This window comes from Betta splendens, chromosome 9 (assembly GCF_900634795.4).
Source record: "Betta splendens chromosome 9, fBetSpl5.4, whole genome shotgun sequence".
In the NCBI taxonomy this organism is placed as follows: domain Eukaryota; kingdom Metazoa; phylum Chordata; class Actinopteri; order Anabantiformes; family Osphronemidae; genus Betta; species Betta splendens.
Genome location: NC_040889.2, coordinates 12700454 through 12715338, shown reverse-complemented (window position 1 = coordinate 12715338; position 14885 = coordinate 12700454). Strand labels below are relative to the sequence as shown.

Sequence of the window (14885 nt, the reverse complement as noted above, 5' to 3'; positions counted from 1 at the left end):
GTTATCTACTAAGCTACCTATCCCATCTGTTTATCTGCTGATGTGTGGCTGGAAGCAAGCTTTAAGAAACTGCTCACTCATTGCTTTTAATTATCACAGTTTATTTCACAGTATTTCCTATTCATTTTATTTTCTTTGAACAGCGTTTCACAACATCTCAGTAGCATCATGTGGTGCATGCAGAGATTTCCAGTTACACCTTATTTGATTCTTATTTGATTCTATGTTAACTCAGTGATGCTTTTTTTGAGCTTTCTTTTGACATTGCTCATGATGATTTTTCAGTTGTTTGTAGGCGTGGTGTAAAGTCAAAGTGCTCTGTTTTTAATGTTTAAGTGAATACCACAATGAGCTGTGTAGAGTCGTCAGGTCTTAGCTGGAAAACCAACATGACCAGCAATGTTATTATTATCAGTGCTCTTTTTTAACCTGCACCCTGCCCATTACTGGCCTATATTTCACCAAGCTATTGCAGCCTCCATAAGAGCAAAACAAAAAACCAACATCCTTCTAACTTTTTTTTTCATGAACACAATGCTTTTGACGTAGTTCTTTAGATTTAGAGCTCTAACAGCACATGCATGTGCAGTATTTTTGCACATGCACACGAATGAGCCATGGAAGCAGCTCATGACCAGTGATCGATACAAGCGATAAATGTACACTTTTGTCCAGGCTGCAGCACCAACAACAGCTCAGCTGCCTATTCATTGTCTCATTTCTTAGTGTTACACTTTATGTACTGAATAGGATAATATAATTAAGCAGACATATTAGTCAGTTTAGTGCACGAGCCACAAGCTGGGAGATTTTTGCAAATCTAATACAATATCCTGTTTTTTTTGAGTAAGGCCTTTGTATCTCCATAAGGCATGGATCAGAATAAACTCCTCTTTAGCAGCAAATCATTTCCTGAAACTCACCCATGATCCCTGATGGAACGATGGGTTCATTTGTAATGGTTTCCACTTCTGTTGGGTAAAATGATTTCCTGCGTAAGTGTTTCAGGCAGCGCATTTTCCAACAGTTTCTACTGTACACTCTTGGGTTGCGTGCAAGTAGAGGCCTCTGTCCAAAACCACTGGCGTTCCAGTATGACCAGTATGTATTGTCATTCCAACAAGAGCTTTAGGAGCTCTAAATTTTAGCACTTTGTCGATGATTTGTGTTCAACATGCATGAGTGGGAGATCCTTCACCCACTTCTATGAAGTTTGGTGATTTAAAGGAAACTGCACAACCACAGTTTTCACACCTAGATCATCACTGCATCGCCCGCTCTCTCTCCCCTGCATGTGTCTATGTCTCTCTGTGCCTTTGCGTCGCTCTCTCAGAGTTATAAATAAAAGCTTTCATGACAAGTCAAACAGTTCAGGGCAAGAGACACACGACTGTCGCTCACCTAGTTAGACTGTCAGATCCTCGCTCAGACTGGTTGCGCTTCGTTTTCGGTGTTGCTCTGAAAGGGATTGAAACCCGGCACTCTCATCAGGACCGCATAAGTTTGGGAATCGAGCCTACGATTCAAGAGGACATTAACGAGGGGTGACATGAAGGTAGCAACGGTATGCGCAGTGGTTTGTCTCTCTCTCTGGCTGTCTATGAGCCAGGTCAGTGGCTTCCAGGTCCCTCCAAAGTTGAACAAGACCATCCAGAACCTCCTGCAGCATTATGTGAGTACTGTGACTACTTGTGTTAGTACTGCTGATGCTCATAGTATCAGACAGGGGAGCAGTACAAATACCAGTGCTTGCTTTCTGCTTCCTCCTCATGCTTCATTCTGACAGATTTCTCTCACCACAAACTCACACACTGCGCATGTGTGTTTTAAGGTAAAATAAATTTATTTCCGACATGTCTAAGATCTTAACTTTACAGTGAAAACTAATATTTTTGGCAAGTTTAGTAGAATGTAAGTAATTGAAGGACTGCAGAGGACAGTTACTAAAGTCACTGTTCCTGATGTTTATGTGACTTTATCGACAATGATAATATTTTATGTTCATTGTGATAAGACAGTTAAATAATAAAACTTATTATAAACTTTGTTACTGTACGAAGTTTTTTGTATTTTTTTCAAATTTAAATGCAATTAGGCTTTTCAACTAGTGTTCTTGTACAATTTGAACCTTGAAAAGTATAAGGAAGTTTCTTTGAAGTCTATAATGCCTTTTTATCTCTTTCAGAACATCCCTCTACGAGAGAGGTTTAATGGGAAGCCTGTCTTCTCCAAAGAAGCACTGACTGCCCACATGGAGGTAGATACAAGTCAAGTTCGTCAGATTTAGCTTGTGTCAGAAAGCCACTTCAGGGTGTGCACAAATCCAACATATTCTAATTTGTGGTTTAGTCTGGAAGCATTCGTCAAGTAACAATTGATGTACATGCTCAGTACTTTTGTGGAGTTTTTGCAGCCCTTACAGAATACTGATTCTGATTCAAGAATCAACTTTGTCATACACAAGAATAAGCAAGTAATTTATGGCAAACCTATTTATAATAATGATTTGAGACACAGATCAGTATAATGGGACCATGCTGTCATGCTCCACCACCTGTGTTTGACATTGAGTCAGCAGAATGACTGGTATTTTCTTCAGGTTCCTGTTTGTTACTGAGCAGTTTCTTCATTGCACTGGAGTTTGCATTGAAGTTTTTGTGGCTTTCTGTCCTGCTGGTGCTGCATTATGTAACCTTTGTGCAACTACTCTCCCCAGGTTAAACTTTCACTCTTGAGCTCCTTGGAGGCTTGGTTTTCAGTTGAACGCTAACTCAAGATTTCAACCTGCAGTGTAGATTGTTTGCATATTGTGAAGTGCTGTGTGGTTAACAACATAATAGACAAGATATGATTGAATGACATGCAGGACTCAGAACTCAGATGTGAACTTTTTTAACTGGAACACCAATCTGAACCTTTTTCTTAAAATTCACCTACTGTTAGAAAAAAGAAAGAATGAGTTGTTATCACAGACACAGTTGTTATCACTGACACAGACAGGAATTTGGACTGATTTACCAGTTTACCACTCATGATAGCGTATTGTTAGATTGGCACAAGTTTAGAACTCTGAGAGCTCTCTTAATTCCAATTCCTTGAATTGGTTTGGTTTTATTTCACGTCTGTATTCTACATGCTGTAAAGGTCTGTTATCATCCATTCATGGTGGTACAACAAAAAATGATCTTTGTAATAGGAAGCTATATTTTGCACCTGAAGGCAGCTCACCACAAGTACCCAGTCATGCTTTTCCCTAACCCCAACAACATAGGTTATAGGTTATATTGAGTCAGTTTTGAATTGTTCCACTCTAGGTCCTTTCTCTGAGTCACCTCACTTTATACAACAAACCACCAACCGTCTGCCATGTAGACTGAAACATAACTTCACCTGTTTCACACCATTGATTGCAAAATCCACTTGAACTTTATTATCCACTCTATTAAAAGTACAGCTTTATGAGAAGCGCAATTCATGTAGAGGAGTAGACCTGCATCTTAGATCTACATCTTTTAACCATATGACCTCATTGCTACGGTCCAGGTGAGCCCAGAATTACATTTGGGACTCAAGTAGTGAATCACAATGCCAGACGTGGACCTTTAACCCCTGAGTTATTGCGTTCAATGAGTTTGAACTTGTTTGGAACTTATAGACAGGACTTCCTCTGTGCTTATATCAACTTCTACATAGGAAACCACAGAGCTTTTCCATTGTGTGAATAGGTTTCTGCACCTCATGACTTATGAGCTCATAAACACAGAAGAGAAGTTCATTTTTCATGAATTGACTTTACCTCTGCTTCTATGGCACAGACTACTACTTGCAAATCTCCACATATATATTTCATGCCTACAAGTTATACTTTTTTTACACCTGTGTTTCTCGCTGTTTTAGGTAAGGAGGGTGTTTTTGGGTGGTGTTTTGGAGACATATGAGAGGCTTCTTGACAAGATGTTGAAGCAGCTGCCTACCCCAAGTCCTCTGACAAGTGGGAGCAAAGATCCTCCTGCCTCTGGTGTCTCTGCTGGTACGGCTGGGTTGGAAACAGGTGAAGATGTCCGCAAAGGACTGAGTGACATCCTGGAAATGGTTCAGAAACTGAGGAAGCGCAACTATGATGACTTGGACAAGGTCCTGCAGGGAGTCCACTCTCTGTCACACATCGAGGTAGAGTATGCAGACCTAAGAATGGCTATGGGGAGGTTCATACAGAGCATCTGTTTGTATGGTCAGATTGGTTAAGACATGCACGTAATTGATTTCTTCTTTTATCTTTTGGCTTCTCAAGTTTGATAACGCTGTTGTCCAGAGCAAAGCATTGTGGGAGCTGCCACTTCTGTATGAGGAAGCAAGCACGTTGGAAAGAAGACGGAGACGGCGGCAAGCGCGAAAGCTCAGAATCAGAGAAGCTAAAACACAAGGAAGCAGAGAGTAATGAATCACATTACAAGAAACATTACAGGAGCAACACCTACTGACCTAAAGCAGTGTGCCTAGTCTAACTTATTTTTGTATTTAAGACCTTTTAAGGAGAAAGTATTTCATATATTTTAAGATTACAGTGCACCAGCAATCTTGGGGACATGGGTTTTTTTCATTCAGCATAATGAAAGTTAAAAGGTGGTTAGATCTTGCAGAGTTTAGAGAACTAAACAATTTTTGCAGTATATGGTGTCTTGTCTTAGTTTGATATTGCCATTAGTTTCATCTAGAAATACATGATTACCTATTGGAAAAAAAAAGACTCCATTAACAGCTCAAATAATGTGACTGTTTGAAAGTAACCTTTTTAATTTTGTTGTAAAAAAACCTAGTTAATTAACCAAATCTAAAACCACATTCGCTTTTTCTTTAGTTTATGCTGTTAAATACAACAGGAACCTTTTTTTTTAACTTTCCAGCTGTACTGTACTGTAAGAGAAATGTTTACAAAGTACACCCAAGTTTAACACTGTTGTGCTCAGATGTAGCTAAAGTCCTCTGAACATTCAGTCCAACATTGAAATGATTTAACTCCTAAGGGATTTTTGTATTTTACTCATATATTTTTCTAATTTATTTCCCATATTTATTATTGTCACTGTTTATTTATTTTGTATTTATTGATTGGCGCACGTTGGAAAACAAAACATTGAATAAAACAGAATTAACTTAATATGTTCTTTTTTTAGTTTTTGTTGAAGTCGTTTTAGGTGTTACTGTACTTTGAAAACAGTGTCCTGACACTGACATGTTAATTACTGTATAGGAACAATGTAAGCATTTGCACAGAAAAGGTTTTATACTTCCCACAACACATAGACTTCACCTTTTGTTAATGCAAACATCTGATAAAATAAAGCTAAAAGGTGCTGCTGTGCCCCCACCCTGGCACATCCACCACCTCCACAAGTGAAATAAAATTCTATGGGAAACACTGAGGAGGTTTACTAAGGGTGCTGAATGGGGCTTGAAAATCCCCCACCTCCAAGGGTAAGGGTTAGAGGTTAGTGAGAAAATGTTTAAATCCAGTGCTTTAGGCTCAAAATAATTTAAAACGTAACAAGGTCAGCTCTTTTTTTTCTATTTACACTATGTATTTCATTTGACAGGAAGAAAAGTGTCACCACAGAAGTACTTGCCAAAGCTCCCTTGACATAAGTTTACTAACAGCGATCCATCAATAAGCAGCATTTAACTAACATTAGTGCTGTGGTTCCCAGATTGAGGTTTTGACCCCCTCATCATACCTTAGGATTTGAAGTTGTATGACATTTCAGAGATTATTGGATGGAGGATAAAAGGTTTTTGTGTAAACTGTGTTTGCGTGTTTGTCTGCTTGTTTGTTTGGCTACTTAAAGAACAGTGGACAGGCTCCGCTGCTTAGTACAAATGAACAGGTTGTGAATGACCTATTGTGCTGCTGAACAAAAGGGTTAAGACAATGCTCAGAAGCCGTGAATCGCCACAGACAGAGAGCTGGGTCGGGGTATTTCTGCCGTTTAGACCCCCGCCCTCCCTCCAGCCTACAGCTGTGATGCCACTTCCTGTGACATCACTTCGAGTAAATAGCAGTTAGCCTTCTTTTACTGTAACTGCAACCTTTACCCACAATGCACCCTGGATGCTTTGTGTGTTTTGTGTGTTTGGCTGTGACTTCTAAGAACTCAGAGCTGTGTTTCCCCACAGCAACTGGAGATGCAGAGCAGTTTGTGTGTGGTCAATAAATAGACTTACAGGGAATTCACAGAGTCTACGTGCTTGTTAATGTTTAATTAAAGTCGTTCGGCAGTAGGGGGTGGACTTCTGCAGCCATAAAGGGCACTTCAGCCGGATAGCAATGGAAACCATGATAACACAGAGACACTAGGAGTCAATTTTCACCCCCCACCCCTGTTTTAGTGGTTCACTCTGTCTGTGTGTGGGGGGTTTCAATATGAGTCAACGTGCTGTAGATGTTGCTGCAGAAGTTTTGCCTGTCTCCAAATGACAGACGATCATCACATCTTTTCACTGTTGCTGCTGCAAACATTCTGCCTAAGGCCTAATGGCCAGTGGAGCCGTCAGTATATGACGTATTCTAACCCACATATTAGGTGGTGTTTGATTAGCAATGTGACATAAATTCTTTAATGGTTTTATCTGCATTTATTGGTTAATTCTAAAAACCAAGTCTTTTTTTGTATTTTTTTTTAATTTTTGTAAAAGACTGCTGTGAGAAATGTCAGCAACAACCACATATGATGAGACTAAAAGCTACTGTATGTTCATGGTAGCAGTTCCGGAAGCATACTACATAAATACTAACGTACTGATGCTGTGCTATGTTGATCTAAATGTCTTGGGCTGCTGTACAGTATGTTGTTCCTGGGAGCCAGAAAGCTTCTGGGACTTGGTGACAACCCCCTGAAACGCTTTCCTTTCTTCTGTCTGTGGTTCTCCCAGCTGTATTCAGGCAGTTTTTGTGACAGATGGTGCTTTGCATGTATCCTCTGCTCTGACATCCTTGTGCTGATGATGTTCCAGGTCAGGTCCTCCTCCCGTTGTATTTCCCGGAACCAGAAATCTGCTGCTGCCCTGTCTGCATTCATAAACAGGGACTGAGTGTTGTTTTGTCATTTCTGAGGTCAGGACTCACCCCAGAAAGATGCTCCACCACATTCCCGTACTGTAGGTTGACTCCTTGCCCCTACAGTGACACTCGCCACAGGTGTCTTCCATAAACTTGACGATTCCTTGTCTTGTGGGGGGGGTGCAAGATGAGGGTCTAGAGCACATCTCAGTGCAGAACAAGCTCAGACTAAAAGATTAGGAGACATTCAGACTCTCATCTTCTGTGTGCAGTCTGTCGGGAAGTTCTAAATCCAGACGTAGATGGGGTAAGATAGTCCAAAGTCTGTTAGCGGGCATAATATTGACAACTGGAGGAAGGATGGAATAAGGGACAGTGATAAGGACGGCTGAAAATATGAATTTGGACCATAGCCACTTGGTCTGTACAGCTGACGTCCCATGTGGTTAGGCCCAGAAGATGGGATGAAATGGTTGATAGTCACAGTGTTTGAGTCAGTCTAGTCAGTTCAGATTGTGGGCACTCATGTTCTGGTAGTGTTTAGGGTGGTAGGAGTGGGGACAGTGGTTAGTGTGGCCCCGGTGTGACAGAGCTTTACCCTATTATACCCTATGTTATTGATGATATTGTGGTGTGTCAACACTGATATAGCTGCAGAGATAATAACACCCTAATATCTGAACAAATCCAGATAGCTTCAGTAGAGTTGGTGCTTCTGTCTGTGAAGAGTCATCTAACCACTGAAACAAGATTCAAAGATAAGGAGATGAAGTGAGAATAGAAAATACTTGAGAAATTACACAGAAACCAGGGCGAGTTCTAATTATACATGGTGTTTAATGAGTTAATGTATTTGCTGTTCGTTTGAGACTTTAGTCCTGCACATGTAGACAGGTTGTACTACTAGTAGTACATCTTTGTATAGTCAATGACAAAAAAATATGTCCAATAACTACAATAGAAATATTATCTATTTGTTCTGACTACACACAGGCTTAGTGTTTGATGTTATTTAATGGAGGGAGCCTCACAAACTGTCAAGAATGTGTAGAAAAACCATGAAAAAGGTCTGTCATTTAACGTTGCTTCCTACCCTGCAAGTAACTGCTAATTCACTGAGGCTAATTTCACATTACAGCTGACCTGAAGTGCTGCTGGATATGAGTCATATCTGATGTCTGAGTATGCAAAGTCAACTGGTGCATTTCATTTAGAAGCCTGTAGGCACCGGCCTTAAAAGATCTTAACTGAAAATCTATATTTGCTATTAAAGCAGATGTGGATGTGATGTGAAAGTGGTCCATGTGCTGATTGTTTCTAATGCTGACTTGAGCGAAGGTTTTATTGTGACAACAGCTACTGGGCTTGGTTTTTTTTTCTAGATTTTCTCACAATCACTGGATGATGTGATGTGACTTTATTGACTGCTCCAGCCTCCCATCATCTATTGCGTTGCTGCAGGAAACTGAATTTGTGGCCATTATCCTTTGGTCATGTTGTACTACTGTACATATCAAACATGTTAAAGTGTAAATCACTAAAAAGTCTTGTTTGCAATGAGTGTATTTGTCTGCTCAGTGTGACTATGGACTAAACCTGGCTGTCCAACCCTGGTCCTCGAGACCTACTGTCCTGCTGGTTTACCAACTCTCCCTGCTGATTACCTTGAAGCGGTTTGGCGGCTAGCTGCTGATTGAGTGAACACACCTGATCCCGGTAATCAGTATAACTATAGCTAGGGCAGTGAGAGTTGGAAAACCAGCAGGAAAGTAGCTCTGGAGGGCACCCATGGCCTGCAAGAAGGAACCAGAGTTTGAATTACTGGGATTTATAAAGAATTTATATTCTTTATTTGTTCATTTTTGCAAATAACTATAATTAAAATTTACATGATTTTTTTTTATCACAGGAGAGAACAAAGACTGGGTAAGACCACATATAATTCCTTGGTTGTCCTGTGCAAACTTGGCCATTGGAGCTGATTCTAATTCTGATTACTGTGTTTAATGTAGGCGTGCGTTAAAGCTGATGCAGGATTTGAGCTAAGCAGTTTTTATAGCACCTGTTTTATGGTTTCATTCAGAATGCTGACTGATCATCATGGCTTAGTGTCATTAAACACACGCAGCTCATTAACATATCAGACTGAAACGAACTGTGGCATTTCCATGAAGTTATGTGTTGTTTCCTGTTGCAGAGGAAGCCCTGAGTGGGTTCACACAACCACACTCACACAGTTGAGTTTTGAATCACACTGATAGTAAGCAGAAATAAAGGAGCTTAACTGTGTAAAATGTCTTAACGCAGCTGCAGCTCAGATCTTTACTCCAGGAGCGGTCACCCTCACACTCTTTCTTATAATGAAATGGCAAATGCGTCATTTTGCGGTTTGCATTTCAGTTTTGCTTATCTTTTTTAATTTTAAAAGCTGTAATATCGATTTAAACTAAACTAGAGTTTACTGTTGCAGCCACATAAACTGAGCTAAAGCTCTGCTTTTATTTTGAAAAGCATGCAAGGGAAGAAGCCCATGCAGATGGAAAGATGATGCTATTGAAGTACAGATGAAAGAATGACTTTTGAGAAGCAGTTGGTGCCAGTGTTTGTGTGTTTGGTGGAGCAGTAAGAAAACCTTTCGGTTTTAGCTTTGTCTTTGTTGTGCCAGCTCTGCATCTCCATCTGCCTTATCAGCATTACACGAACTTCCACAGCCATGAAACCCCTCCCTGGCTTCTTCTACTACTTTCCTCATCGTTGTTCTCTTGGTGTCCTCTCCAAAGTAATGCTCCTTTCAATATTGCAAATCTGCTCGTTGACGATTGCATCCTTTTATCACAGATTACACTTGCTGCAATTCATCCACTATCCACTAGATGTCTCTTTGGAACAAGCCTTTATGCCTTTTGAGATATTTATTCATTTCAATTCAGTTGAATTTATTCATATAGCGCCAATTCACAACTGACCTATCTCAAGAAACTTTACATGGTAATTTAAAAACCTTACACATCTAAACACAACAGAACCCACATAAAGCAAGCCTGACTAACGAAACCTCCAGCAGAACCGGGCTTATTATCATCTGCCTCAACCAGTTACGGTGAGGGGATGGAGAGAGAGAAAAGCACAACAACAGCAGCACGCAGCCTGAACAGGGAACCGGTTGCACAGGAGAGGAGCTTGGTAGCTAAAGGCTCTGCCTCCCCTTCTACATTTAAAGACTCTAGGAACCACAAGTAGCCCAGTGCTCTGAGAACGAAGCATTCTGCTGGGAGCATACGGAACTATGAGGTCTCTATTCAGTTCCTCTATGACTGCTAGTTTTGGAGGCATTTACCTTGAATAATAGTTAATAGAGTATCTTCCTTCTGTCTTCTGCAAGCAGGTTGTGAAACGTAGAGTTTCAGTGCAGCTGTTCACTGTACTTATAACATTGTAATTCTAGTTACTAAGATACTTCTGGCACCATAAAACATGACTGTTGACACGTTGAGGGCTTCAGATCTGCAGAGTGAGATCAGAAAAGGTGGGGTCATAAAACTCATGCCACAGCTTCAGGTGTGTGTTCTCTTTTCAGTTCACCTGTAGTTCCACTGTTTTCATTGATACGGTGTGTTCATGCATAAATCCAGGCTCTGCTGACACCGAGTGGACAGTCTTTGCCTTCACAACTAAAACACATGTACTAAACGAAGGCACAGTGCAGCAACTTCAGAAGCAACAAAACATTTCATACTGGTTCCTGGGTTTCGCTGCTGTAGAAGCCTGACTACCTAAAACCTGCAGGCACTGCTCGCTGCTTGTGACGCTTCTTACACGACCTGCACTTCTGTCACTGTTGTTACAGACGCTAGCAGTGTTACCTGTATTAAGCCTGGCCTACGTGGTGAAGTAGTAGAGTTTTCACTTTGCACTTCAAATGTATGAACCTGTTGCAGTGGCGTCTTCCAGCCACTAGGTGAAAGCAGAGTATTCACATTCAGATTCAGATACGTTCAGACATATGTGTGTTCATTCCCAGGTTGAATGTTTGTCAGGTTGTTACCTTACCTTTCAGGTCTGTGCGTATGGTGTTTTTCTAACGCTGTGCCACCCGATACTCTTCTGCTCCTCAGACTGCTACTATAGGTGTGAACTGATATTTTAACTGCACAGCTGAGACCAGCTGCGTTTATGTTTCCTGCACAGATCTGCTTCTTTCTGATAGTTTGCCAGTAGTTCTCCAACATTACATTTCCACCTGTTAACTTCTGCAGCAGGTTACTTCAAGCTTGTTGAATAATATTCACGTCCGGCAGCAAACGATTGGCAGGTCACAGCGTGTGTGAGGGACAGTTGTATGATGAAGAGAGAAGCTGGAAATAAACTGACCTCTGACCCGACAAATCTGACACCATCTGAAGAGACACACACACACACACACACACACACACACACACACACACACACACACACACACACACACACACACACACACACACACACACACACACACACTTTTCCATTTGTCCTGAACTCAGAGACCCTCTGTGCAACTCAGTGAGCACATGTTGGAGTCTATATTCAATTAGAGAGTGAGAGTGAGAGGGAGGCAGGTAGAGCTGCAGTTTCCATGACTGGGTTTGTATTTTTAGGGTTTCAAAATGTCTGAAGGTAAAATGTTTGATTGAGACTGATAAACCTATTCTTTTCTATTCTAAATCTATTTTATATTTACTTCAGATCCTACCCCACTGCATTCACCTGCCAGCTTAAGAGCCTGACTGGAGGGCTGCACACGGTGTATTAGACAAGTAAACATATAACAAATGCTGTCTGTTTTATCGTTTAGCCTTTGAAAATGTAAGCTGTTTATTACAGAAATATATTAGCGATATATTTTATAATCTGCTTGATGTTTACTTTATGTACAAAAAAGTATAAACAGCTTGGATGGAAAACATATGTCAACTATGTAGCCAGGGTCAGTGTCAACAGGTGTGTGAGGATTAGGTTACACCAACAACACAAACTGCTGTGTGTGTGGTTAGAACATTAGCTCAGGGTCCAGTTTTCCCTCAATAATGGAAGTGGTCCTCATATCCTCATAACACATGGATATGAGCTTTTAATGCACAAAACCAAAACAAACACACTGATGCTTTCACTGTCCTCCTGAATACAGTAGGACTTATAGAGGTCCTGATCTGTGGAGTCCTAAACCCATTAGTGAATATGCATAAAGTCAGTGGAACACAACAAGTAGCACACTTTAGCAGAGTCTCCTAAGCTGAAATGAGCTGTAATTAACAAGACTATATCTAGCATTATTAAAAACTAACTCTTGCATATAACGTTAATTGTGACAAACATTTAAAGGTGTGAGAATGCTAAGAAGGAAGGCGCCACTTGAGCAGTTTGCCGACCACACTTCAGAACGAGAAGGTACCTGTACCTGATACAGACGTCCATTGCTTGTGACAGGGGTCTACTGTAACCTAATAAATTTTGCAGTAATTTGATATTAACGTGACCCATAATTCCCTGCTGCAGGTCGCACTGTGTCAGGTTACCTGTGTGCCTGTGGCCTGACCTCCTGCTGAGCTCTGAGCTGCATCCTCTTTTAAATACTGTGGACGCACGCACTCAAGTCCTTGTGTCTGAGGTGAATCTCATTTGTTTGACATCAGAGCTGCAGCTGCATAAAAACGTCACAGGGTGAAACCTCTACGGTGGAAATAGCCTGAACCCAAGAGTCCAGATTAACCTACATCACTACATCCCTGCTTGGCGCTGGTCAACCCTGAGGTGTTTACTGACTCAGCTGTGACTCACGAGACAGCGTCATATTCATGTCCACACTCATCAAGAGTCTCCAAGCCTAAATCAAAATTCGACATGGTACGTGACTGAAACGCGTGTGAGGCTGTCTCTGTCACAACAACTCATGCTCTTAGAGTGAATCTGTGAAGGTTTGACAGTGCACATACTGTACAGACATCTTTCTCTCTCTTTGGTTGTTTTGCTCTTGTATATGGTTTTTTGGACTTTCTTGGTAATTCTGACTTCTTTCTTTATGGTTCATTAGAATCTTTTTGCATACTTTGATTAGTGATACGGTTCAAGGTGCACACAAGATAGTAGGGAGATTAAAAATAAGAATGCTAACAACATCTACACACACAACTAATTACTAGCTAAAGTTTTATTATACATGTTATTGCATGGATGAAGATGATCATTTGTAGTTGTCGTAGTGTCTTCCTATGGCTGTTTTGCATCAGGTTGTGGTCATTTCATAGCTGTTCACAGCTGTGTTTATTTTTACTGATTTCAGTGGAGCTTTTTGCTGAACAAGGTGGCGTCTCTTGTGCTATCTGTCTTTTAGATGCAGCTTTTGTTTATATTCCATGTGCCTCACACACAAGCACCTGCTGAATTACCTGTCTCTCTCACACCTGGCTGGATGGGTGAAGATGGGTAAACTGTTTGTTTTGAAGATTAATCTGGTCATAAGAGCAGAGAGACTCATTTACTTCCTCCTCCAGCACCTGTGGAGGGGTGTTGAACTCTGAGATTAGAACTGTTCTGTAGAACTTAACTATTAACTTTTTGTGAGTGCTCTGCAAAGGCATGCATAACAGGGGGCATCTCCTGTCCACCTGCCCTTGAGCCAGGGAGCAGCAGTTCAGGCAGTAGCACTATGAAAACTTTGCCTTTTAGTTTCAAGCTAGTTTCTATAATTAGCAGCCGTGTGCTTCCTGCCAGTACCCGCTACCTAATAAGGAACATAGCTGCTCCAATCACGCGGCTGCCCTTCGTTACCATGACGAACTAATAACTTGTCATTGACGCAATAAGGAAAATATGTGTGAATGAAAAAATGCATATATGAGAACAGATGTGCAGGGGTGACAAGCTGTAACAGACTGACATTTCTGTGTAGAGAAATCAGTGTGAGGTGACAGCATGAGGTCTGTGTGTTTTAACACCTCTGTGAAACTCTCAACTCTGTAGACGTTCTGTTAAATGTTCATGCTCAAAGCGTCATACTTTTGCAAAAAGCAGTTTCATGTTTAGTTAAACTTACTGATTAGTTGATTTACTGTACGTTATTCTGATAATGTGTCAGCCTAATTATTAAATGCTGCTTTGGACTGGATTACAGTATTTCTATGATTGTCTCATCTCTCCCTCATGTCGACCTCTCAACCATTCTCTACTTAAAAGACCATATGCTTTTTATGTAAGAGTTATTTTTAGCGGATGACACTTTTACATCCAGTGCGTTTCAGTGTCGAATGCGGCACCTTGTGTTGTCTACGCTGCTATTTACAGTGTGTGGTCTGGCAGGATGCCTTGCTGTGATGTCACATCCTCATCCTTGACAGCTCTGCATTCATTAGCACCTGTGTGTTGTCATGGTTACGCCAGTCTCAGCCTCCAATATTATCCTGTGGATAACAAAATGTCTCCACACAAATGATACCACAAAGTGTTTGTAAAGAAACACAGATTTCAAACGAGCTTGAATAAATTTTACCATAGTTTAACTGACAATAAATAAAAAGAGGCTTTTAACTGTGTATCAAAAGCAACAATTTTAAGTTGTTTCAGCGTATTTCAATGTTTTGCCACAATTTGGCACAATACGAAGAGTGCTGGACTTCTACTACCAACATAATTTATAATAATGTTTTTATAACTGCAGTGACACACAAATGTACCTACACGATGCATTCCATTCCACTCATTGTTGTTTTTATACTCAGTGGTATTCACTGATCCAATATGAAGATTTTGCTTGATTTTTTTAAATAAAAATTGTACTTGTTTTTACTTCACTTACTTG

General features: G+C 40.7%; 1 protein-coding gene across 1 annotated transcript; it reads left to right on the top strand.

Annotated features, from left to right (window-relative positions):
* Nucleotides 1-47: 47 nt before the first annotated feature.
* On the top strand, nucleotides 48-5158 carry LOC114862547 (interferon gamma-like). Its single transcript, XM_029163002.3, has 4 exons — nucleotides 48-1672; nucleotides 2186-2257; nucleotides 3898-4170; nucleotides 4292-5158. Exons 1-4 carry the CDS (start codon nucleotides 1550-1552, stop codon nucleotides 4436-4438), a joined length of 615 nt encoding a protein of 204 aa, XP_029018835.1. The 5' UTR covers nucleotides 48-1549; the 3' UTR covers nucleotides 4439-5158.
* The last annotated feature ends 9727 nt before the right edge of the window (nucleotides 5159-14885 follow it).

Bases quoted from the DNA above. Each gene is read 5' to 3' on its own strand.
- LOC114862547 (XM_029163002.3), top strand. From the start codon at position 1,550: ATGAAGGTAGCAACGGTATGCGCAGTGGTTTGTCTCTCTCTCTGGCTG. The intron at 1,673-2,185 runs GTGAGTACTGTG...TATCTCTTTCAG, and splicing joins AGAACCTCCTGCAGCATTAT to AACATCCCTCTACGAGAGAG. The intron at 2,258-3,897 runs GTAGATACAAGT...TCGCTGTTTTAG, and splicing joins CACTGACTGCCCACATGGAG to GTAAGGAGGGTGTTTTTGGG.